Here is a 26,167-nt window from a genome sequence, read left to right on the forward strand (position 1 = left end):
GCGCAAAAGTGTGTTTGCTAGTGTTCACCGGTGCAGTCAGGATGTTTTGATTAATTTTTATTTGATTTGAATACGTGTGTCAGAACAAATTTCAAGTGAGATAAGATTTTGGCTTATCTATGAATAAATATAAGTTTAAAACTTTTGATATTTAGGTTAGTTACGCTGAATATTAGTATTGGTTATTGCTTTTTTAGAACGTTTAAACTAAACATCAACGAGGTATCTCGAACAATCAGTTGAATTACATTTTAAAATTATCAGTACAAGATAGTTAAGTATTTGTGTGTGTTTATTAATATTATTATTTAGTGTAAATCTTGTAAGTATTCCTTGCACAAGCAGGAGACTTCATTGACTTATTGTTAGTATTATATTTTTATAACAACAGTATATGTCTTTATTTACTATTGTGAGTGCTGTCTAAAAATGGTTAAGAATAACAAGTCTCTAACAAGTTTAGGAATAACACTTAGAATTTAGTTTTTAGAGAAGATACTAATTACTACTACTGTTTAAATTATTTTACTTTGCACTGTTAACTCTTAACAAATAATAAAATTGACCACTACATACATTAAAACTCTCACAACTAAAAGATGAGTTTGTATGATTGGGTTTCAGTCTCTCAATCTTTATATTACGATTTGAGCAACATAACGCCAATCCATGCCAGCCTTGGCTCTTCTGGAACCTTCCAATTTTCTTATCATAGTCCATAACCAAGCTTACATAAATTGTATTTGCATAACATGAAACATTTGAAAATGAAGTAATACAATCGATATAATATTAAATTTTAAAATTTTTAGTTTTCTGAATTTCTCCCACACTTGTATGAATATAATCCAGCATGTAAGAAAAAAGATAAATTTTACAGAATTAATACCAAATAACCCAATAACTTTGCAACTGCATAAACTTATTGCTGTCTTAACAGAGTTGAAAATCTCCAAATCATAAGCACTAAGTGCACACCACTGTATGAAGCAAACTATATCATATGAGTATTTTTATGAATACTGCAAAAATAACTGCTTAGAACAACTGAGGGTCTAAATTTTCATATCTTATTTTGATGATATTCTAGTTTCATTTGTACCATATTTGAATGTAAATATATCTTGTCTGCAGATGTAGCTTGTGTAAAAGCTTAATAGTTCTGAGCCCTATGAACATATAACCACTTCATGAGTTTTTCCTAATAGATAAATGTTATGAAAGTGCAGAAGTTATGAGAGTGACTGAATGGCTAATGAAAATGTATATAAGAGTTGTAATATTTATATTAGTTGAAACTAATATCAGTAAAATGTATTTTTACAATGCTTTTACATACTAGCTAAAAGTATTCATTAGTAGGTAAATTGAGAGACTGTATTGCAAATAAAAAGGCCTAACATGCATTAATTAAAAGCTTCTAATTAAGAAAACAAAAATAGTAAGGTTTTATTTAAATAAGCATTATTTTTAAGAACATCAGGTCAAAATGTCATACTTGGTGTAGTAGATAATTGTTCTTAGGTTAAGAAAAGGAAGAGTGTATGTATATCCACAAGAATGGATAAAAACTACAGAAGGCAATTCAGTTGTACAACATTGTCTCCTTCTGCTCTTAAAAATAACCAGTAAGTGCATAAAAAACAACTAATATCTCTCAGTTCTGTGTAAGATTTTTTAAATCATAACATCATTGCAATTAATATTAACCCTTTTGCAACAGGTCAGGGGCCAAAGGCCATGCTATTATGTTTAACTTGCATTCAAAATTTTAAACTATATTTTATGAATTGATATCAAAAAGTTTGGAAACAACTTGTAGGTTAATTCAAACTTTAGTGTTATGTATGAGTTAATTTCTTAATTTAAAAGTAAATATTAAAATAACGCATCTAAATGTAGATTTTAGTGAGTCACATGGTATGTTAAAGCCAGCATTGTTTAAGATTAGATGTTTGTGATGTCAAAATACTAAGTCAACAGTTTTGTGCCAATTAGGAACTCAAATCACCAATGTTAACAAGCTAGAATATAAAATAAGAAACTTGTATCATTTTATTTTGCTAAGATATATATGGCTTATGTATTGAATCAAACACGGTGGCCCCATTCACCTTAATTCCATTTTAGGAAATTGTCCCTAATGTACACTTCAATATATGTGTGTGAATAACCAATCAACAGCTTATAATGTTCCCCTAGTGGTTTTCTCAGCTATTTTAATCTGTGATAAGGCTACCACATTCTTACGAATGAAAATTTCAAGAAAGTAGGTTGTGTCTTTTGTTTGCTCAAAATTTCATTTTTTTTAAACCTAAATGCATTTTAGTTACAAAGTTCAATAAATTATAATGAAATTCTATAGTATTAGAATAGTTATTTATGATTTTTGTGGTTATTCAATTGTATATAGAAAACCTAAAAAAACATTTGATATTCTCCACATGTGAAATTTTAAATGGCTCAGCAACTTGTGTCCAGCAGCAACTGAGTAAAAAGGTCATAGCTACAAGAGATACTTGTATGCTTTACTTTTTTATTTATTGTTCTATATTTTAAGAAAAGTTTAATAATTTATTCCAAAATAGTAATAATCTATATATGTATCAGCCCCCCAGTGGGTCAGCGGTATGTCTGCGGACTTACAAAGCTAAAAACCAAGTTTTGATACCTGTGGTGGGCAGAGCACAGATAGCCCATTGTGTAGCTTTGTGCTTAATTCAAAACAACAACATATGTGTATCAAAAGTTATAGTGCAAATATTTAACATGCAAATGTGTAGGTGAACTTGTGTATATTATACTGAGCCAGTGTGCAAGGGGTTAACTCTCTTAACTCTAGCTGAATTGAACTGACCACTTTGTACTCTTTATAGTTTCTATGTTATTAACTTTTAATATAGTATGTAAACATTTGCCAAATTTGGCAGACTTTGAACATTACAAGCATTAAACTTTAAAAATAATCAAATTTTTCAATAAAGCACTTTTAGTAAAGATTTGTTCCTGAATACCTCCAGTCTTTTTTTTTTTGGTAGTCCATGTTCAAAGTAGTTTTCACGTTAAGACTGAAATACTTCATCTGAAAAATTCTGAATTTCATTGTTGTAATCTCTAAAACTTCCTAGATACATTTTAAATGTTTCTTTCACCAAAGCTTTTATGTTTTATTTGTTATCATCTGTATCCTAACTCAGTACAAGTTTGGTCAGTTTGACAGACCTCATAACCATCAAAACAAAATCAAAGTTACCCTTTCTTTCTTGCTAGAATGACTTCAAGTTTAACATGAAATTACATTTGTTTATCCTAAATAGCTTGAAACTTGTAATGGTATACATCTGTTTATACTTAAATTTTATTCTTTTATTGTCCTTTAAACTATGTTTGTTTACTTTTTGCATCATTATAATTTATAAATCACTTAGGGAATATGTGGTCCATGTTATGCTATCATTACATTACCTACAAGCTGCTCACGTATATGACTCATGAAAATTTATTATATTATTACTTATTTTACCCTATATTTTTATACTAGTAGTGGTAGTGCATCAAATAATTTTTATTTAATTAAAAAATGCAATAAAGAATATATTAACATGCAAAAGAGCAAATGTCCAATAACTCATAATTTCTTTTACATTCTAACTGTGCAACAAGAGCTGTTACAAATCCATCCAACTAGTCAGTGTTTTCCATAGGAACTAAGCTTTTACTTAAAGAGAAATTGATGATGCTGTGTATATAAAAAAATAAATAAATATAACACATCATTTGATAGATGAAAACCTTGGCTTTTCATTGGGTGGCAAGATGTTTTGATTTTCTGCTTAATGGTTTTGTAACCAAACAAGATTGGAGGCTTTTTAAAGAATAATTTACATGAATAATGACAATGTTATAATAAGTAATTCACATTAAATTCTGTACTCCTAGGAAAGTTGGTAAGTAAATTAGGGCAATGGGGATGCATAGAGAAAAAGTCACATTTCTTGTACTAGGGGGTACTTAACATTATTTCCAATATTGCCATAAAAATTCACAAACTTAGAAACATGTATACTCTTAAAATATGGATTATTAGCTATGATTTTATGCTATACTAGTTGGTAAACAAATATTGGTTTAATTAAATTTTAAATGTAACTCACGAAAAACCTTTTGACATGCACAGTAAAGGATGCCTGAAGCAATAGGGTTAATTTGTTTGTAATATGTTACATGTATATTGGATAAAGAATCTTGTAAATATTGTATAGTTTAAGAAGAATATTTGTAGAAATATTTTTATTTTATTGTTTCTTTAGGTGAAATACTTTGAGGTTAAACTATGACACATGCACACACTGAAGAACTTACACCTAATCAAAGGAAAGAAGAATCTTCTGTAACACAAAGGGATTACCCAGTTATCCACCCAGCATCTGATTCTCCACTGTGTAAGACTTGTCAGCAGTTAAACCTCCCTTTTTTTGACCCTAGCTGTCCTGGTTGTTTGGAGTTTCTTCGTGGAGAACTAACTAGCATAGCTGAGATATTTGCAATTATTCGGCAATGGGTACCACAAACTCAACAAAATATAGACCTTTTTGTCAATGAGGTAGTAAACAATACCATAAAGATAATGAGTTATTACACACAGTATAAAAAAATATAACAATAGATATTTTTAATTCATACTAGTAGTAGCTAATAGCTTCTAGAATTATACAGTGTCACAAAAAGTTATCTGTTGCAAAATAGAAATATAAAACTTGTTATGAATAGCTTGTTACTATCTGACATTAAAAGTCATACAATTTTTAATTTAAAAAATAACTACACCTGCTGTCTGTTTTTTACCATTAATTATGAAAAAAATTATATATCAAAACTGTAAATTCAGTTTACAGTCTTTTATATCTATATCAGATCTTTTTTTTAAATGGGTTCTAACACTGATACTTGTGGTTCAGTACCCATGGAAGATTTTGTAAAAGATTATTAGTATCTTAATTTTAATTCAAGTTTTTATATTAAAACATGCTATTTGCACTCAGACTTTGAACAGTTTTAAGTGCATGATGATTCTTGTTTTAAGTATAGAATACTGTTTTCATTTTACAGTTTTCAAGCTTTATTTGCTTAAACTCTAGAACCTCTTAGAAACCCAAGACATTTTTAAGGCAGATGTTTATATTTTATTTTCATTTTTTTACCATCTTATATCACTAATTATAGATATTATCATCAACATACAATCCATTGAAATGTTTATAATTAAGAAACAGAAAAATGTGCATACCTTTTAAATGAAGCAACATGAAAATATGTTTAATTAATGTTTGTTTTCTTTGTAGCTAAGCATAGAACTACATAATGGGGTATCTGTTCTTCATCCATTATGTTTATCAAAACCCAAGTTCCAGCTCTAAAGTCTAAAGACTTATTCTGCCCAGTGGTATGTATGCCTGTGGTGGGCAGAGCACATATATCCCATACTGTATTACTGTAATACTAGTACAGTAAAATCTATCTAAGCTGGAAACTGCATAGGGCAGAAACCTCTACAAGCCAGAAATATCAAAATTTTGCACCATTATGTTAAGATTTCTTTTATAAAAGGCCCTCTATATGGCAGAACCTGCGTAATGTGGACAGAAAACTATCTTTCACCTACCTCATCCATCAATAAGTAGGATTAGAACCTGAGTAAGGCAGAAAAAATGTTTTTGATTAAATATTAATTTCTTATTTAATTAATAATTTCTTTAAATATTAATAAATTCTTGTTTAATCAATAATTTGTTTAAATATTAATAAATTCTCAGATATTTTGTTACAGTAAATATTGGTTAAATATATTGTTATTTTTTTCTGCTATCAATATTCTGGAGGTTGAATGAATGATTAAGTGTACATTTGTTGCATTTGCTGATGGAAAACTAGAGAAACAATGGATAATAGATAAAAGTGAAAATCAACACTGTTTCAAAAATTTAAGGAAGAATCAACTTCCTGTGGAATGGAAAACAAATAATAAAATGTGGATGACAAGTACTATATCCAAGGAATTTTTGAACAAATTAAACAAAAGAATAGAACAAGAAAATAGGAATATTCTACTTTTCCTAGATAATGGAACATGTCACCCAAAAGTTCAACTTTCAAATATTTATTTAGTCTTTTTACCTCCATGTCAACATCAGTTCTACAGCCACTAGATAATGGAATTATATAGTGCATAAAATTAAAACACAGAAAATTAATACTTCAGCATATTATTGCAAACATGGATGACTGCAAGAGAGCATCTGAAATGACAATGAAAATTGTTGTGTTAGATGTAATTGCACTTTTAAGTCACTCAATCAAATGCGTAAAAGATGAATGCTTAATAAAGTGCTTTCAAAACTGTGGATTTATTCTTGAAAATGGTGGAGATTGTGGGGAAGTTGTTTGTTATGACGATTCTAGTGAAATCCAAACTGATTTAGAAGATTGATGCAGATGATTCTGTGAACGCAGCAAGTTTTGTGAACGTTGACAAGAATGTTTTAACAGAAACTGAAGAAATTGATTTAAAATCTTTAATAGATTTCCAAGATGGTAACAGTGTGAGAGATTGAGAAGATGAACAAAATGGAAAAGATAGTGAGGAAACAGAAATTTCAACTTTATTGCAACTGTTAAGTTATATTAACGCTATCAAATTGTATGCAGAAATGAAGGGGGAAAATGAACTTTATGAAAATGCCGTAGAATTTGCGTTCTCTTTTAATCCCATGAGAAAACCCATTGAGCCAGGATAATGGAAAGTGCTCTTATCATCTGTCCTGGCACCATATATGACTACTGTGAGGTGTCCTCATGATGTATTTAAAAATTAAACTTCTGTCCAATCTATACAATTACCTATTCCAAGGACTACCATGGAAATAACCACCATCAGGGGTGTTCTTGTTTTCATGGTTCATGCTTGCTGATTTTTCAAAGTAGATTTACATGGTCACACATTACATTGTCTCTATTAAAACACCATTTTGGACCATAGGATACTGTATATAGTATTTACATTTATGTTAAGAATGTGACAACATTGAAGAATTTTCCAGTGTTTTGTATTTTCTTTGTGTAAGAAAAAGTGCAAAAATATCTATATGCACCAGTTTTTTGGGCCCGGCATGGCCTAGCGCGTAAGGCGTGCGACTCGTAATCCGAGGGTCGCGGGTTCGCACCCGCATCGCGCTAAACATGTTCGCCCTCCCAGCCGTGGGGGTGTATAATGTGATGGTCAATCCCACTATTCGTTGGTAAAGAGTAGCCCAAGAGTTGGCGGTGGGTGGTGATGACTAGCTGCCTTCCCTCTAGTCTTACACTGCTAAATTAGGGACGGCTAGCACAGATAGCCCTCGAGTAGCTTTGTGCGAAATTTCCAAATTTCCAAACAAAAGCACCAGTTTTTAAACTTCATTACAACTTCATGGTGTTTCTCTACTAATAAACTTACTTGAATTTAATATCTGGATTTTAGAATTTTAGAATTATATTTATGTATAACTTGCTGTACTTTCATGCATTTTATAGTCATTAAACTTGAAGTTAACACTCCTACGAAAAGTGGGGCCTAATAGGCCCCAGAGCAACTTTGAAAGGTTATTAATATTAGGCTAATAATTTTGTATTTAAATGAAATTGCCATTTAAATCCATTAATGAATGGATTAACGAGATTCCCACTGTCCCTATCTACTATCTAGCGGAACCACAGCCAGGGGAACGGGCTTGGAGAAATCAGGACTAGAAACGTCTTTTCGTAAGAGTGTTAATGTCTTGTTGGAAAGGTATTTTTTGCTTAGCATAATGTAATACCAGGTGTGAATGTCATCTTTGTTTTCATTAACTCTCTCCATACTGACTGTAACCACAAAGTAACTATTAGAGTTTTTATAATTATAAATTTTATGTTTTGTGTATTTTCATGAAACTCAGCAGGGTTTCCATAAACAAGAGTCTATTGTACAGCAAAAAGAAATCAGATTTTTTTCTGAGTATTTTTACCAAAGATTTGTTCATAAATACATGGAGTGTAATGCTCTGAATGAAAAGTAATTTTTCATCTTAAGATCAAAAATATTTTTTGTTATATGAAAATTTTCAAATTTCACTTGTTTAACCTTTAAGACCTCTTTAAGTATTTTCTGTACTCTTAACTCTACATGGACTCAATTGGATTTATCCACCCATGTAACAAAAGAAAACAAATCTAAACTGCATTTTCTTTCTAGAATTTCTGCAATTGTAACCAAAGACTACAGTTGTTTCTCCTAAATAGTTTAAGGCTCATAACAGTTTACTTCTGTTACTACTATATTGTTTTATTGCCTTTTGAACCATATCTAACTGATAGTCTTGTCATAAAAGTTGTAAATCATTTGGCAGATTTGAAGAATTTTTGTTATTTTTGTCATTATTCCTAACTTAAATTTAGATTTTTACATTTTATAATTTTTAACTTTTTAAACTTTTATTAAAGTCAAATTTTTAACTTTTATAAAAAGTAAAAGATTTACATGAAAAACAAGAAGTACAGTATTTAATTTTAACTTTTGTTGTTGTCAGTTGCTGATGAAATTTAGGTTAATTTTTTTTAAGTAATGATGGTACTAGTATACTAAATTTTTATTTAATTGAATGATGCATTGAAGAACACAGAATAATATGTGTAAAGCAATGTCCTATAACTATTGTAATTCAACTGACTTTCTAACTAAGACAAGAAGAGCTTTAAATAATTCCCTTAACTTCTTGATAAACTGTGAGATAAACTTTCAAACTGAAGGCATAATTGACAATATTCTGTACAAAAAATATCACATCATTTGATAGATAAGAAAGTAACCTTTCTGTTGGTTGTAAGTAATGTAAGATTTCAGATAATTTTGGTTATTTGTAAAAGAAAGGATTTGACAGGTGGGTTGTGGCAGGTGAGTCTAATTTATAATGATGATTGAAAACTTTGTCTTAGTAATATCTATTGTAATAAGTAAAGTACATTAAATTTCATGCTTCAGACAGGTGTTGTAAATAAATTACAGCATGGGGAAGAGCTAGAAAACAAATGTCTGTTCTTATATAAGGACAGAATGAGGGTTTGAGTATTTTTTATAACATTACGTTAAAGCATTTTAATGTTATATGAATTATAAACTACATTTTGATGCTAAAGTTATTTGTATACATCAGTAATAAATTAGTTTAATTGAATTTTGAATGTAACTAAAATACTGAGATGTGCACACTTTGGTTTACATGATTGGAACAGATATCCTTTTCTTGAGAGTTAAAAATTTTAAGATAAATTTAAGAAATTTAATGGCTTTATACAGACACAAGTTAAAAGCACAAAACATTTGTTCTAAGTTATTAGAAAATTTCAGAGCACATAATTTTAATATTATATTAAACTTAAAAAATTAGGAAGAACAAAAGTTGTTGAGGAAGTACAAATGGAAATTATCTCTTGACATGGTATAGTGTGTTCTGGAAATAAAATCTTTCACAAACTTGCATTGTTCATAGTATTCTTTAATTCAGTAATCTACATGTAATAATAAAAGCATTGTTGTAGTAGCATTTTCTCACTAGCAGTTGAAAATACGTAAATTAATTTATTTCAGATTTTGAAACGGGGTGCTCATATTAATGATCGAGATGGTCTAACTGATATGACTCTCCTACATTATGCATGCAAAGCAGGAGCTACTGGGGTTGGGGATGTACAAGTGGCTATACGAACAACTGCACTTTTATTGGACAAAGGAGCAGATGTTTCTTTAAGGTGTAGATGGACTGATATGGGCCCTGTACATTATGCAGCTTACTTTGATGTGGCTCCTGTGTTGGAACTTCTTCTAAAATTCACAGAAAACAGAGGTATGTAATACTATACTTTTTGATTTACTTCTGACTAACATTTTTCCTCTCCTTGATCTTTTTGTAAATTCCTATAAAATTACATATGGGACTTAAAATGGTTATTATTATTCATTAATAACCAGTCTCCATCAAACTCACCCTTAGAAAGAACATTTTTTTGTTAAACATTAATTCTGTTAATTATTAAATCAAAATTTTTAATGTTAAATTTTTTAATATAATTAATCTTATTTTGGCAATTATTGAAAAATATCTAAAAACCCAACTAGTAGTGGAAGAGTGAAGGTGTACATCATGTGATCTCTTATTCCCTGTGACAGTATTGTTATTTAAGTATACAATTAAATTGTTTGATTAAACAGTAATTAAGAAACTATGAAATAAAGATGTTTACATAAACAATCAATCAATGAGAAAAACAAGAAATAGAAAAAAATACTCGGACTTAAAGAACACCATATTCTTTTTAATTGTGTATTTGTTGCAGTGATTGAATCCCTCATTCTCAGAGGGTTTTTCACACTCTATGGTACTGATTTGCATATTCAAGAACCTTTGTTCATAACTAATCCTATGGGTTCTGACTGATAAGATCCTTAATTCAGTTGTTGCAATTTAGTTGAAGTGTAGGAATCTACAACTGCAGGTGATGCATAAAGTTGAAACCTTTTGGAATAATTACATTACATGTCTTTCTAACATGAAATTCGTGTGTTCTTTGATTTTGTTTTTATTTCATGAAATGGATGCCATATTGATGATACAAAAAAGGCAGGATTCAAAAGGTAAAAAGCAGATGACTTTACCACCTATATTGTAGCCTTGCAAATGGATTTAATTCTACATAAATGATAAAGAACTGTCTACAAACTTTTCCCAAATTGCATAACCAAACAGAAGATCAACTGCAGTAAGCTCAATTAACAGCATCTAGCATGCAACAAATGGAAGTTTATTGTCTGTTGAAGTTGGGTAATTTATTATTATCTTATCAGTGGTACAAAATTGTAAGAATGGTTTAGAACATGTGAAGTTTTTGTTGAGGCAACTTATGGTAATTGCAAGCTACAACTAAAATAGTAAGTTAAACATTCATACTATCACGAAAAATACAAAGGTGAATATTCTATACTATTTGGCTAGTGTACTGACACAAGGAAATGCGATGTTTGTGTGGATGAATCAAGACAAAGCACCTGGCTATGAGACCAGTGCACCAATTTTTTCATGAAGTAGAAGTTTAAACAGAAATTTATACTGTACCATTGGTAAATGTCTCTTTTGGACTTTTTGGTTGCTGAAATAATCCACAAAAAGTTGTTGGCCTTTGAAAAGTAGGTAATATGGTAGAGGGCTATTCTGACCTCACTGTGTGGTGCTGTAGTGCAATAATTCATAGCAAGGGCCATCTGAAAGGACACTACAGATGGTGGAAGAAGAGTTTTAAGACATGGAAATGCATTATTGTAATGTTACCATTGGTTGTAAACTATACACAAGCATTGTGCTTGGATCATCACTCAGAAGAAGCATTACTAGTGGGAGTCATGTACAGAAGTGTTGTTGTACATCATGCTTGTGTGTCAATCTATTATCTCTACATTAGAGATTTTGTCAGAAATTTTAACTTTAAAATTTGATGACTTGCTTTGTAAGAATCTGAAATAACTGTATATATTTGAATCTTTGTTGCCTAAAGTTACTATGGGCTTGAAATTAGTTGTGATTTTATGTTTTTGTAGGTAAAGAATGGCAAATTGAATATTAGAGATAATGTGTAGGAGCTTTGGAAACTTAGAATCAAACTTGTTTTTACAGACAAAAGGCTATTTATCCTTTTAAACAAAATTGTAACATTATATATATTGTGCCTTACATTTGACTTGTGCTGATATTTTGGATTTAGGTTTGTAGTGAATATGTATATATTTAAATGATTTTGTAATGTGATTAAATTCATATCGGGGGTATGAATTGTAAATAAATTTGATAAAGTTTATATAAGGGGAGTTTTGATTAAGATTTTCCTGGCTTGGTGACATTTACTTTAGTTATGTATTTATCTTTTACAGATGTTTTTATGCAAACAAGCCTTGTTAAACTTTTGATAATTAAAAAAAAATTGATCAGTAATAAATACTTTGATTAGCATTGTTTACAGTGCCAATATCACAACAAAGGTCCAAAAATTATCATATCTTATTTGGAGTTTATAAATGATATGTATTTCTAATATAACATGCATACAACACAAGACTATTTAGTCCTTTAAGGCTATCTTTGCACATTCACTTTTGTTTTATGAAAAACATATCTTGTATCTGCTAAGGTAGTGATGAAGTTCAAGAGGGAAGACAAAACTGCTTTTGTTGTCAATCCTGAGTTGTTGGTCTACCTCACCTTGTGTATTTTTTATGGTTGTACAAACATATTGAATATGAATTTGGTATGTTTCAGTCATCTTGTATAGTATTATGTTAATCTCTTGCAAAGGTAGAGTTTAGAAAATTTTATAGATGTAGTGAGTGAACTTCAAATAGTTAGAAACAGTGGTGAATATTTGTAGGAAGTTTATGAAAAACTTTCATTTTGAAAGAGATAGAAGTATACATGGAATAACCAGAAAGTAGGGAAATCTAATATGAAAAATGTTTTTCATACATCTGTGTTAGTGCTTTTTTGGAAATTTCTGTAATTTGAAAGTAAAAATTGTAATTGACAGTGTTTTTTTTAAAACACTTGTTAAATTTAACTTGTTTTGTTTGTAGGTATTATTTAAAAACTATCACATTAATGTTATTTATATATATAGGCCAATTATAAACAAAAACAAGCTGAAACAAAAAATAAAAAATGCTGCAACAATTGAAAGGATCTTAAGGTACGAGCTATAATGTGAGATATAAAATGTGTCCTCGGTTTTGGAGGTATCTACGGAACTAGGACGCACATTGCATTGGGGATACAATGTCTGTCAGTCTTAACCTTTGTTTGCTAATCTCACATAAAGAAATAAAGTAATGGAATAGCAATAGAAGAATAGAAATAGAAATTAGGAGAGTGAGATGTGGGTGTTCAAGTCTGCAACATTCTACATTTATATCACTCTTCACTGTCTGCAGACAGTTGTGGGAATGTGTTTGCTCTCCAAAGCAAAAAAGAAGAAAAATAAATAAATTAAATTAAGAAAACATTAATGTAAAATAAAAATAAGATATTACCATTTGGTGGTAAGAAATAGGAGTTTTAATGGGAGCTAACTATTCTGTTTGTATTTCAAATTTATATCTTTTATGAAAAAAGGTTTATTTTTTAAAACAACATAAATCCAGATATTTTGGCTTTAACTTACAAATATATAGATGATTTAATTAGTATAAATAATCCTTAACTAAATAATGTTATTAACACTGTTTATCTGGTAGAATTAGAAATTGAAAATACTTCAATGCCTAATATGAAAAGAAGGACATTGTTTAGATTTAGAAATTAAAATAGTTCATAAGGATATCAATATAAATGGTTTTGATAAAATAAAATATTTTGCTCTTGCAATATATGGTTTACCCTCTTTTAATAGTAATGTACCATACTCTTCTGTTATAAGCATTATAACTTCACATTTGTTCAGATTTTGTAAAATTTATAATAAAGTATAATTTATTATTAATGTTGAAATATTGATACAAAAATTAATTTTTAATAGATTTAATAGAGGAACTTTAAGTAAAATTATTAAAATATTTTGTAATAAATAGAAAAATATATCAAATATAAATAAATAAAATTAAAGAAATTTTATGAAAAGTTTAACTATTTTTAGTTTTGAATAAGGTCATTAACTTGGCACTACTTCATTAAGATGAACACCTCACTGCATATAAAAGCTTCTTTAAAGTATGAAAATTGACAGTTACAGTACACTTAATGGGTGGTGACTGGGAAATGGTGTTGGAATCCATCTATTTCAGAAGAATTGGTTGATAAATAAGATATAATTAATAATTGTGACTTTTACATGAGAAATTGACAAAGCAAATAAAAGTGTTTGTTGCTGTACTGATATAGTGTTATGTATTAAATTTAATGTTTGTTGTAACTAGCTACACTGACAACTTTTACATGTGATATTGGTTAATACTTATTTAATTTTACTTTAATAATCCTGAATTAGATATAAACAGTCCTTGTCGAGAGTTTGATAGTGGAACACCATTACATATTTCTGCAACAAACTTGTGTATCGGAGTAACTCAAGTGTTAATTGACTATGGAGCTGACTGCCTCATACAAGATGCTTTTGGAAGAATTCCGTTAGGTGAGCTGCATTTAATTGTGTGAAACATGAAGAGATTAAAATATTTCTCTGGTAGATATAGTAGTACCCTTTGGTCATAACTATATTCATAAACAAAAAGGAAGAAAAAGTAACATTTTGTGATAAGCTAACATCAGCTAGTGGTGACATTTTAGAATAATATACTGTTAAGTAAGTTAACATCATTTAGTAATGACATGCTAGTATAATACATTGTTAAATAAACACCATTTAGTGATGACATGCCAAAATAATGTACCATTAGATGAAAACATTTAGTGATGACGTGCTAGTATAATATACTCTTAAAAAATCAAACACTATCTAGTGATAGTACACTAGTAAGATTTACTATTTTGTAAAGTAATATCATTTAGTGATGACATTCTAGTATAATGTAGGAGAAACTAGGGAAAGTTGTAACACATTGTTAGCAAGCTACAGTGACATAATTTACTTTGCAAATGTTCAGTTTCCTGTCTATCTTTGGAAGAGGATCTCACTGTATCAAAATTTTCAGATTTTATTCCCAAAATTAATTTTTGACATCGGTGAGTAAATATAAATGTGTTACACAATTTATGAATCAAAACTTTTATCATTCTCATTCTTGGTATCTCTACATGCAATTGATATACTTAATTCCTTTTAATTTTGTTGTTTTGTTTTTGAACTTGAGGTTTAGTTGAATTGCTCTGGGTAGGGGCTAGTTGTAACTTTTGTTACAGTTGACCTCACATAAGGTCTTTTAAATTGCATACCTTTAGTTAGGACAAGATAAATAGGGAAGTAGCTTTAGAAATACAAGATAAAACATCAAAACTCGGGCAGAAAGGTTGCCTCTTTCCTTTCTGACTGATCATCTCTATGCCTATAATCACCCCTTTACACTGATGGAACTCAAACTTGCTCTTGATTGGTTTGGCAGTACATAATTCGGACCTGATGATATTCAGTATGAGATGTTTTCTCTTTCCTGCCTCTCTTGCTATTTTTTTGGTTGTTTTTAACTAGATCTGGCAGGAGAATGCTTTTCTTGATGCTTGACGCCATGCTATTTTCCTCCCTTTTTCTAAGCTTGGGAAGGATCCCAAGATTTCTTCAAACTACTGTCCAATTGCTTTGCTGAGTTGCCTCTGTACAACCTTAGAGAGGATTGTTAATGTTTCTCTTGTTTGGTTCCTCAAATTAGACAATTGCTTGGTGATGCAGTATTGGTTCTGACAACAACTCTCCACTGTGGACCACCTTAATCGACTTGAAATGTCAATCAGGGAAGCCTTTCTCAAGTGGCAACATCTTGTTTCTGTATTTTGTGACCTTGAGAAAGTTTATGATAGTATGTGGAGGTATGGCATCCCACAAGACCTGTACTCGTATAGGTTGTGTGGCAACTTGCCCATTTTTATGAAAAATTTTTTTAGTGGACTGGCGATTTTAAGCCTGTGTGGGTTCAACATTTTCCCATCCATTTCCTCAGGACTTTTTTTTTTTTTTTAGTATCACACTTTTCATTATAAAGATAAATGCCATCAGTGGATAACTCTCCCTTACATTTGCAAATGATCTCTATGTCAACGATTTCCACATTTTGTGTCAGTCGCTGAGCATGAGGTTAATTGAATGACAGCTACAGACTGCTCTTAATCATTTACTGAAGTGGACCACAGCAAATGGTTTTACCTTTTCTCATTCTAAAACCACTTTGTGTACATTTCTGCAGCCAATGGGATATTCACCTCAATCTTGAGCTCCGTCTCAGAGAAGTTTGCTTTCCATGATTCCTGAGGTAAAGTTTTAGGGTCTTATCTTTCACTGTGAGCTGACCTTTATTCCACACATCAAACAGCTATGTGTCAAGTGTACAAGGGCACTGAATATTCTTCATGTCCTTCTTTGCACCTCTTGGGGAGCAGATCATTGTTCTGTGCTAAAGATCTAGTGTACCTTCATTCGATCAAAACGAGACTATGGGTATCTGGTCAGTAACTCTCAGGAACTCGACCTTGAAGAAGCTGGACCCTGTTCACCATCAGTGGCTTCTGCTCTGCATGGTAGCTTTCCACACTTCCCCAGTCCAGAATTTGAACACAGAGTCTCACGAACCTCCTCTACATCTATGCTGTTTGCAAATATTTTACTGTATTTTTCAAAACTTTGATCCTTATCACAGCATCCTACCTGGGGTTGTGTTCTCGTTCCTAAGTGGGCCATGCTGTTTCATAATAGACAGTCTGCCGTTGTTTCTTTTTGCCTTGGTATCCAAGTGCAGTTGCATGAATTAGGTCAGTTCTTGGATGACATGGCTGGATCCACTTGTCAACCCATCCCACCATGGGTTATTACCATTCACAAATATGACTTTTCTTTGAGTCATCTGAAGAAGGTGGCTACTCCTGACTCCTATTTGCCAAAGATCTTTTGACCCATTCTTCCTTTACCATTTATATGGATGGTTTGAAATCAGGTGATTTTTTGGGCTTTGCTAAGGTTTTTGGTTGTACACAGAATCTCTTCTACAGTTTCTGTGTTCACTGTGGAATTGTATGCCATTTCTTTTGCCCTGGATTAGAGAAGCTATGCAGTACATGAACTGTACTATTTATATTGATTCATTTAGCTATGTACTGGTACTGGAATTGCTTCTCCTTAGATCTCACCCTATTCTCTTCAATATTCAAAACCAACTGGCCCACTTTTCTCTATCATTTATTTTTATCCAGTTTTTGTGGATACCAGGCCATGTTGGTATTTGCTGGAATGAGCTCGCTGACATTGCAGCTAAGTCTGTGTGCTTTGCTACTATCACAATCATGTCTGACTTTTATGTTGATTAGGGTTCTGTGTTGAAGGCTTGGCTCGGCTTCAGTTGGCAGTTGACTTGGAGTGAGCAGCATGATAACAAGCTTGTCCAGATAAAACGTTCCATAGGACTTTGGCTGTCTTGTTTCCATTACAATGGGGAGGAGGCAGCTGTCCTGTCTAGGCTATGCATTAGTCACATTTTTTAACTCATTGTTTTCTTTTATCTGGGACTGATGTAGCAGTGGAACTGGAAACAATTCAGACTGGATGTAAGAAGAAGGCTTCACTCTGTTTATTTGGCACTTTGCCAAGCACACCAGATATCCTCCTAACAAAACTTTTGTTTTTACTTGTCAACCATGTTTTGCATCTGTCATTCTTATGCATTGATTTCTGATATGATACATTACTTCTGCTCACATAAATAGATATTCTTGTTCATTGCTATATAAGTAAAAAAAATACACGTCACAAGCCTTCTACCTCCTCACCATTGGAATTGATTGATTCCAATGTGTGTATGTATCTCATCCAAATCATGTGTCAAACCTCTATCAATGAGAGTGCAACACATTCTTGTGGTGCATGTGTCTCCCTTTATTCAATTTTACTGAAATATCACTTCTCATTTGACAGTATTTGGGTTCAGATGTTTTTGTTTTTTTCTGATAGTGCTCTTCATGCAAATCATGATTTTAATAGTTTAAATTCTAAAATGGCATTTCTTCATTATTATCTTTTTCTCTTACATTGAAAAAATCTTTTAATTTAACTCAATTTCCCAGTCTTTAATTTTTTCTCACTCATACATACATTTTACATCAAGCATTTCTATTTGATTTTCATACTTCTACAATTAATACTGAGGTTCAAGTTCTCACTTTGAGTGATTTACCTCTAGCACTGTTTTCATGGTTGTCATTTAGGCCAACCTTTTTCTCCTGAACTTGCTCTGCTAATCATGCTGAACAAGCTGAACCTGTTTGGGCTGATGAAGATTTTAAAGCCTTTTTTTTTTTTTACACCACCAGCTTTTGTTGTGTTTTTCTCTATTCCTGCATTTTTTCACATGATTTCTAAGGTATGTTATATTACCTTTTTTTTCTGTGTTCCTTTTTTACCTCTGTGCTGGTTCATTTGTCATCTTCAACTCGTGTTTTACATATCTATGTAATTAAAGTTTTCTGGGTTGGGATGCAATCTTGTCCCAGGTACATTTGTCGCATCTTTTTTTTTTTCAGTTTTTTTTTTGTTTTGTCTTGTCTTCAGTCATGTATCTGAGACTTATGAACCTTGTGTAATCTGTGCATCAACACTTAACTGTTTCTTCTTTGATTGCAAATTTGCCACAGCTAGAGTCATGACACACCCATATTCTTTCCCATCCTTGTTGTTATCTGATCAACTGTCTCCCCTTCTAAGGGTCTATCATCTTATTATTTTATTCAAGATTGATGATCATATTCCCAACAGTACTGGAGACTAACTTGAGGTTTTTGGCACAGTGGAAGCTTGATTATATTATTAAACTTTGGTGATCTTTTTCTACAGTTCCATGGGTTCTTTAGGTTTTATCATGAGAATTTGTCCTATTATTTCTTTCCCCATTTCCTTTGTCTCTGGTACCCTTTTTCTTCCCCATGACTTGTGATCCTGCTACCAACCTACATCTGTCTAAAGAGATAAAAGATTTTCTGTCTAAACAAGACAGATTTCTTTTCTTGGCTTTGAGATCCAGGGGTCTTCTGTCTCCTCGGTCTTTGGTTTTCAAGTAGTCCAGTCTCACACCTTTTATATTTGCCAGTCGTATATGCAATTACATCTGCACTTTACTTATGGATGTATTTCTTCTGGATTTGTCGTTCAACATGGCAGGCTGCTCTTCCATGTAATTATATTTATATGGTCCTGCATTGCCTCACTTTGGCTACATTTGAACCACCCTCCCAGTACTCCTTGTTTCACCTTCCCCTTATGTTTTTCTTTCTTTTTTCTATTCATTCATGTACATCAGTTGTCTGTTTATTAGCTAGCAATGTTTCATCTACGTTTTATTCTTCTATGCATCTTTTTCTGGATTATTTTCCTTCCCTTACACTTTGGCACCTCATGAGGATAATACCTGTGTTTAGCTGCTTTCCCTTCCATTTCTCACTTTTATCCTCTTCTTGATCCAGATAATCTGAATGTGCTCTTTTCTATTATATTTCCTACACAGCTTCCTTCTGTGGTGTATTTTTGGGCTTTTTTTTTATTCTAGTGGCGTTTGAGAATCCTTACCAGTTTCCGGTTCCAAGCTTCTGTGGTGGTGAACCATGAAGGCATCCTTGTGAGTGGGTTAATGAGAGTAGGGCATTGGTGTTTTGCTGGTTTTGATGATGTGATATCATATGAAACAAAAAGAAATGAGAGTGAGATGTTAAAATTGCAGTTCACTTCAGATGGGATCCCATGTGGATGGTGGTTCCCTTTGGCCAGGTTTTGGATTTAAAATAGAACTAATCAACACAAGTTCTCACACACATATAAGAGATATCTGCATTCCTCCCTCATTTATACTCCATCAGTGTTGTGGATTACGGTAAAGGTAATTGCATATTGTTTCAGTTTTTCACTTCTGCTGTCTCTCAATGTTTCTTATTCTGAAGATGTTGATGTGCTTGAGGGTGATTGTTTACATTATGTAGACATATTTTCAGTACCGGATGTTGGATTTTCAGATTGATCTATCAATTTATCTTGTATACACATGTGCCCCACACATGGATCAGGGGATACTAGTTTCTCTCACATCTCATGAACTTGAGGTTAAGATAACATGATCCTCTTTCCTATGTACAACAGTTGACTGGATATTGGATTGTAATAGACTTGCCATTAGTATGATCCTCATTTCTACACTCAAATGGATTTTGGTTCCTGGTGGCTTAGGTGTTTTATGACAGTCAACTTACAGGTTCTGTGATCCTCTTTCCTAACCCCACGTGTGTTTTGGTACCAGGCTGCCAGGGTTTGGATTACAGTTGGTTTACTGATCATGTGATTCTATTCATACCCCACACAGATGTCAGTTCCCAGTGGCATGGGTTTTGGATTTAGTTGATTTGCTATTTACATTCCATTACATTCCAATCACTCCATATCTTGCACACTTTTATAATTTGTGGGGTTAAGTTTTGCAAATATTGCATGGTTTAGATCAATTTTCAGCTATAGTTCTCTCCTCGTTGGATGTGATTCTCTATGTTCTGCCCACGTGTATAACATTTTTCTATGGTGGGTGAAGAGTGTACCTGGTTTAGAAGTAGTGCAGTTCCCCACATCAGATCTTAGAATCTGACTGTCTCATGTTGGGAAGTGTCTTGGATGCTTTCAAAAGATGCATCTTTCTTTTCCCCTCACAGGTCTCTCCACCTATTCATATGTGAGAGGGGGTAGGTATCTATTGGAAATACATTTTATGTATTGGAAAATTATAACTTCTGCAAATGTAATGCAATTATTCTCCTTTTCTTTCTCCAAAATTACTACCACAAATTGCATCTCCTTGATCAAAGTGTTTACAGGCCAATGAAGAAGCTTGTGGGCTTGTGTATCAACAGCTGGATGAAAGTGAATTGATAGAAGTCCATATCAGTCTATGATGTTCCCAGCATTGTGAAGACAACACTTCCTTTAGTGCAATTCCCACAAATATACATTCAGGTTTCATTTGTACAGATATGACCTTTTAGTAGGAACATTTTTGAAAACGTGACATTACACCATCTTCTGTCACTGACTGGCCACTACTGTCTTTCTCTTTTGCTGAAGCTGTTCCAGCCTAATCAGATAATTCACATGCTTCAGAGGGTCATTGGAATACCACAGCAGTCACCTTGTGTTGTTTTTTTTTTTTACTAAATCTTGCATCTTATCTTTCTACACATTACAACTGACCTTTTCATTGGGTCAGTTGTAACATCTGACACATTGCTCTGTGTGGGAATGAGAAAATTACATGAAATAATCCATATATAATGGAATGAAATAAAAAAAATGTAACAAATCTTTTTAGTCTCCTAAACATCTCTGTATCTTAACCTTATGCCTTGTCAGACAAGATAACACTGCCTAAGGATGGAGTATTGGTATTATCTAATGTTAGACAAATTAGTATTATTTAATGATGATGTATTTACACATTGATGACCTGGCATGGCCAAGTGGTTAAGGTGTTCGGCTCCTACTCTGAGGGTCATGAGTTCGAATCTCCACTGCCTCTGCACCAAACATGCTCACCATTTCAGCCATGGGGGCATTATAATGTGACACATATCCCACTATTTGTTGGTAAAAGAGTAGACCAAGAGTTGGGAGTGGATGGTGATGACTAGCTGCTTTCTCTTTAGTTTTACACTGCTAAATTAGGGACAGCTAATGCAGGATAGCCCTCATGTAGCTTTGTGCGAAATTCAAAAATAGACAAACAAACACACATTGATATCATTTGGTGATGTTATTTTAGTGAGTGTACTATTACATATACTATAATGTACTGTTATACAAGTTTAACAGTTTAATAGTTGATGGCTCTGTCAAGTTTTTGTATGGGCTGGGATTCTTTCACATTAGGTGTCTGTAACCAGTTGTTGATCAATTTCAACAATAAATAGACAACAGACTCCAATTGCATTAAAATAATATATTCAAAACCAATCGAAAAATCCATTACACTTTCGGTTATCACAACTGTATCCATAACTTTAAGTAATTCTTTTATGTTAAAAGTCCACACAGGCTGCTTCAATTACATTAGAACCCAACTGAATAGATGAATTATTGTTCTCTATTTTATTTATTACATTAAAATCTGAAATTATAACACTAATAGTCACCACATTAGACTTTTTATGGTTAAATTACAAACACATAATCTAGATTTATCTGACTGTAATTTATCTTGCACTCATTTGGCTGCCTGTATGTATATATAACTTGCCCAACTGAGGCATAGAACTTTCTGCTAACTATAAGATGTAAAAATACTCACCTAAAACAATGAAAAAAAATTCAGAAGGTTCAAATAATTTTGTCAAATCACAACAGTTGAATAACACAATAAATGATTTGTAAACAGTTACTTATGTAAAATTGCCATAACTATTGCTTCTAACAATAATTTACTTTAACACTCCCACAATATAAACTTAATACAAAGACTGTTTTTAGTTTATTCCCAAAGTCTACTTATACACACTGCACCAACTTTGGCAGTTCTCTTGATGGCTTTGACATGGAACCTGCAATTCTGGTGGTACAACACCTACTTCATGATCCTCACACTCAGTTTTGCAACTCTGGATTTATGCAAGTGGTTGATGGTCCATCTAGATGATAATCTCTTTCCTGTATAGATATTTCTAAAACTTGTGAAAGGCAAATATGACAATCAAGCATTTTTGTTCAATCATAGTCTAGTTTTTCTTATTGCTCAACAGCTTTTTACTAACGTTACCGGAAACAGTTTTCATGTTCTTACAGGAGTACTGCTTCAATTTAAATATCAGAAGCATAATCATGAATGATAAATGGTTTGTTGAAGTCTGGCATTTTAAGAATTGGCAAACTTCCCAACACGTTCTTCCACTTCTGTAATACCATCTGATGTATTTATTCTCATTTAACCTTGTTGGTTAGGTTTTCCTACTGATGGCAGTCTGTTATACAATAAGCTAACAACATCTAGTGATAATGTGCAGGTATTATTTACTGTTAAACAAATTAACACCATCTGTTGATAACCAAATAATAATTAGTATTATATAGTTTTATGTCATCTAATGATAAAATGCTTGTGTAATGGAATTTTAGTTAAATTTAACAGTTTAAGTAAAATATAATCTTTCTGTTTTTGTGTGTGTGTGATCAAATTCTTGCAGGCAGTTTTCAAATTGTTTTTTGTTGAAACACAAAAATAAAGTGGCAAAAGATGGCATCAGTCTTGAACCAATAATAACGTCATTAATCTCTTCATATAACTTCCATTCAAACTAAAATCTTGACACTCAGATGTATATTCTTGTATTAGTGTAAAATGATTCAGTGTCAAAACTAATACAATTAATGCTGCTGTGAAACTTCAATTGTTGTATTTTATGACAAAACACAAAACGTAACTTTCAAAATGTACTCATTTGTGATGCATTTTGTTGCTAATTGTACAAAGAAGCTTTTCAAAGCATGGTTGAGAGTTTCAAAATTCGATAATGTTGGTCACAATGGGCATCCTCATTTGTGAATATTTGATAGTCTATAAAAATATCACAATATTATTCCAATACTGTCTTTTATTAACATTATTGTCTTTCTTCAGTTGTAGTAAATACTGTTGTAACTTAGTCTCCCTTTTCACTATAAGATCATATTGCACTTTCATAAACTTACTATGGTCACCTACACTTTATGCTTAAATAATCAATTTTATCTTGAATAATAACAATAATATTCCCTGTCTTAGAAATAATACTATTGTCATTCTTACTCATATTTTTAATTTTTAAGGCTTGAATTATTTTGAACATATATTTAAGATGTATTTCTTATTACTGTTGTACTTACTAAAAACAGTCAAAGCAATACCATTGATTTCAGTTTTAAGCACAACAGTGGTTAGTATCTGGAGATGGGCCAAGAATGAAACATGTTATTAAAGAATTATCCTGATTTGTTCCAAATATGATTATGGCTATGTTTGTTAAAACATTTCAAACAGTATATATTTAATTTTTGGGTTTAACCATTTCTCAACGGTTTTGGTGTAACACGTACAAGTTCGTATACATATTTGCACATGAAGTATTTCCACTATAATATTTGAAAAAGTATGGGCATCTTAACAAAATTTGGTAGTTTTAGTAATGATTACAAGTTTTTTGTACACAAAAATAACCAAATTTTTTAATTAAATTTTTATAAAGATTTGTTTTTGAGACTTTTTTAAAGGAACACCTTTATACCTATAATAATTACCAACCTAACATCCAACTGCAATGCCCCCTATAATCCCATACCTGTTTATACTCTTGTCCCTAAGATGTGTCCAACAACGGTCAGTTGCAAACTCTTTGTTAACCTGAAGGTGGCCAAGGAAGGTTGAAATGTTGTTCACAGCTTATCAATAAATGTTTTAATACCCATACCAGCTGTTCTGAGATACATTTGTATTTCAAGTAGGTTTCTCATCACCAAGTCTCAGAAACTGCTCATCAACACTTTTCTCTCATTACTTTTCCCCAAATTTCTCAACTCTGAGGGCTCAATCATATGAAGGTAGAAAGAAAATGGGCAGTTCAAAGTGCAGCTGCATTATGTGATGTAGACGAGTTATGATTGAGAATTTTTCTATTTCTTTTGAAATTAATAAAATTATATAATATCAAAATTTGAATGGTAAACTATATTTTAATGTTAAGTTTAACATACCTTGATCATAAAATAGTTTAAATAATTTTAAAGATACTTCTGTAAAAAAAATGTTGAAACATACTTTTTTTCAATGATATTACATTGTTTTACTTCATTATATTTTTCCCATTGTTAAGTGCAAATTATTTTCTGCAGTTGTATATTCACATAAGCATGAAAGGTCATAACATTTAACTGTCATTACTTTCAGTTTCTTATTAAACTTGGAGAGAGGAGTTTATCAAAACATTGTTTAGTAAAATAAAGTTATTTATATTTCAGAGTGTTGTTACACTGATCTTACTTTATGCTTTTTATGCATACTAAACATGCTTACACTAGTTTTTTTGACTAATTAATTAGAATACTAATGTTACTTTTTCAACAGATTGTGTTCCTGATTTTCCAAATCGTGAAACAATTCCTGACCTCTGTGATGTTGTGAACTCTCTTCGGCAGTTGCTTCAAAAAGCTGTTTGTTTTTCCCAATCATTGCCACCAAATGCTACACATGACTATAGCTGTGTGGCTGGAAAAGCTGTATTACAGTCTGTTGGAGTGAACATTGGAGACAAAGTGATAGTGGGTGGAGCTAAGGTTAGTTGATTTTTAAAAGAATTTGAAGTTCTCCAAGTAACTGACAGATGTGAACACCATGTTAGAGTATACATAAATCATATCTATATAATAAAGATTTCTATTTTCTGATTGTGATATCCCATTCATTAAATTTACTTTAAATATGAAATATCCTTTTTATCAGTTAGTTTATATTTTTGCAATTTTCAACAGTTGTAACTTTTCTTATTTTTTGAGTATTGATAATGTAATTGAAAGTTTGAATATATTTGTCATCAAATATAGGAGTACCATTTTTCATAAATTAAAGGATTATTTGTATCATTTTCTTAACTTAATTTTCAGACAATATTTGACTTCTCTGCTGCACTGATATAGTAATGGAAGTGAGCTGTATTACTGGTAAATGTGTTTTTGCATGTATTATTATTTATTTAAAGATTTACATTATAGATGCAGTTGAACTTGTTTTTGTTATGGTACTTAAAAAGTAAACTTCTACTTTTGTGGTTTGTTTTTTAGTGATGACAGTTTTTTTATGTTATTGTTCATAAATAATACTTTGTACTTACATGCTAGGTTGGAATTCTGAGGTTTTGTGGAGCAACCCATTTTGCACCAGGAATATGGGTAGGAATAGAGCTAGATGAGCCCTTAGGAAAGAATAATGGTACTGTGAAGGAAGTTTCTTATTTTAGCTGCCCTGATAATCATGGTAAGTTTTAGACTAACTTGCAGCAACTGTTGAATGCTCATCAGTCTTGTAATGCTACCATTAATTTATACTTATGCAGTAAAACAAGAGCTTTGTTTCATGGATCTTGCACAACCACAACTTGATTATTCCACACAACTTGTATGTCAAGCAGTGCATTTCTGTGTTTAGATGTAATAGTTGCAAAAATGTGATTTTTTTAGTTCAATTTTGTCTGCTTTGAATTAAAAGATTTTTCTAACATGTTTATAATTATAATTACCAAAAATGTAAAACATTTACAACTTTATAGACACATTTTCTTTTCTGTAAAAATATGAATCATTTATTTCAATAAATGTTGATATCTATTAAGTTGTAAATTACAAAATGCTTAATAAAGCA

At 31.6% G+C, this 26,167-nt stretch overlaps 1 protein-coding gene across 2 annotated transcripts in view; it reads left to right on the forward strand.

The window, feature by feature from the left end:
* The window catches only part of LOC143240425 (CAP-Gly domain-containing linker protein 4-like), a 67,857-nt gene continuing 41,690 nt past the window's right edge, over window positions 1-26,167 (forward strand). The window contains exons 1-6 of one of the 2 annotated variants that reach the window (XM_076482845.1): window positions 1-95; window positions 4,311-4,603; window positions 9,662-9,917; window positions 14,095-14,238; window positions 24,878-25,086; window positions 25,648-25,783. In XM_076482845.1, the coding sequence (XP_076338960.1) occupies window positions 4,334-4,603; window positions 9,662-9,917; window positions 14,095-14,238; window positions 24,878-25,086; window positions 25,648-25,783 (1,015 nt within the window). In that variant the 5' untranslated portion in view covers window positions 1-95; window positions 4,311-4,333. The remainder of the gene's footprint in view (window positions 96-4,310; window positions 4,604-9,661; window positions 9,918-14,094; window positions 14,239-24,877; window positions 25,087-25,647; window positions 25,784-26,167) is intronic. The other variant, XM_076482854.1, reaches the window with a different exon arrangement.

Source organism: Tachypleus tridentatus, chromosome 2 (genome assembly GCF_004210375.1).
Source record: "Tachypleus tridentatus isolate NWPU-2018 chromosome 2, ASM421037v1, whole genome shotgun sequence".
NCBI classification, from domain to species: Eukaryota; Metazoa; Arthropoda; class Merostomata; order Xiphosura; family Limulidae; genus Tachypleus; species Tachypleus tridentatus.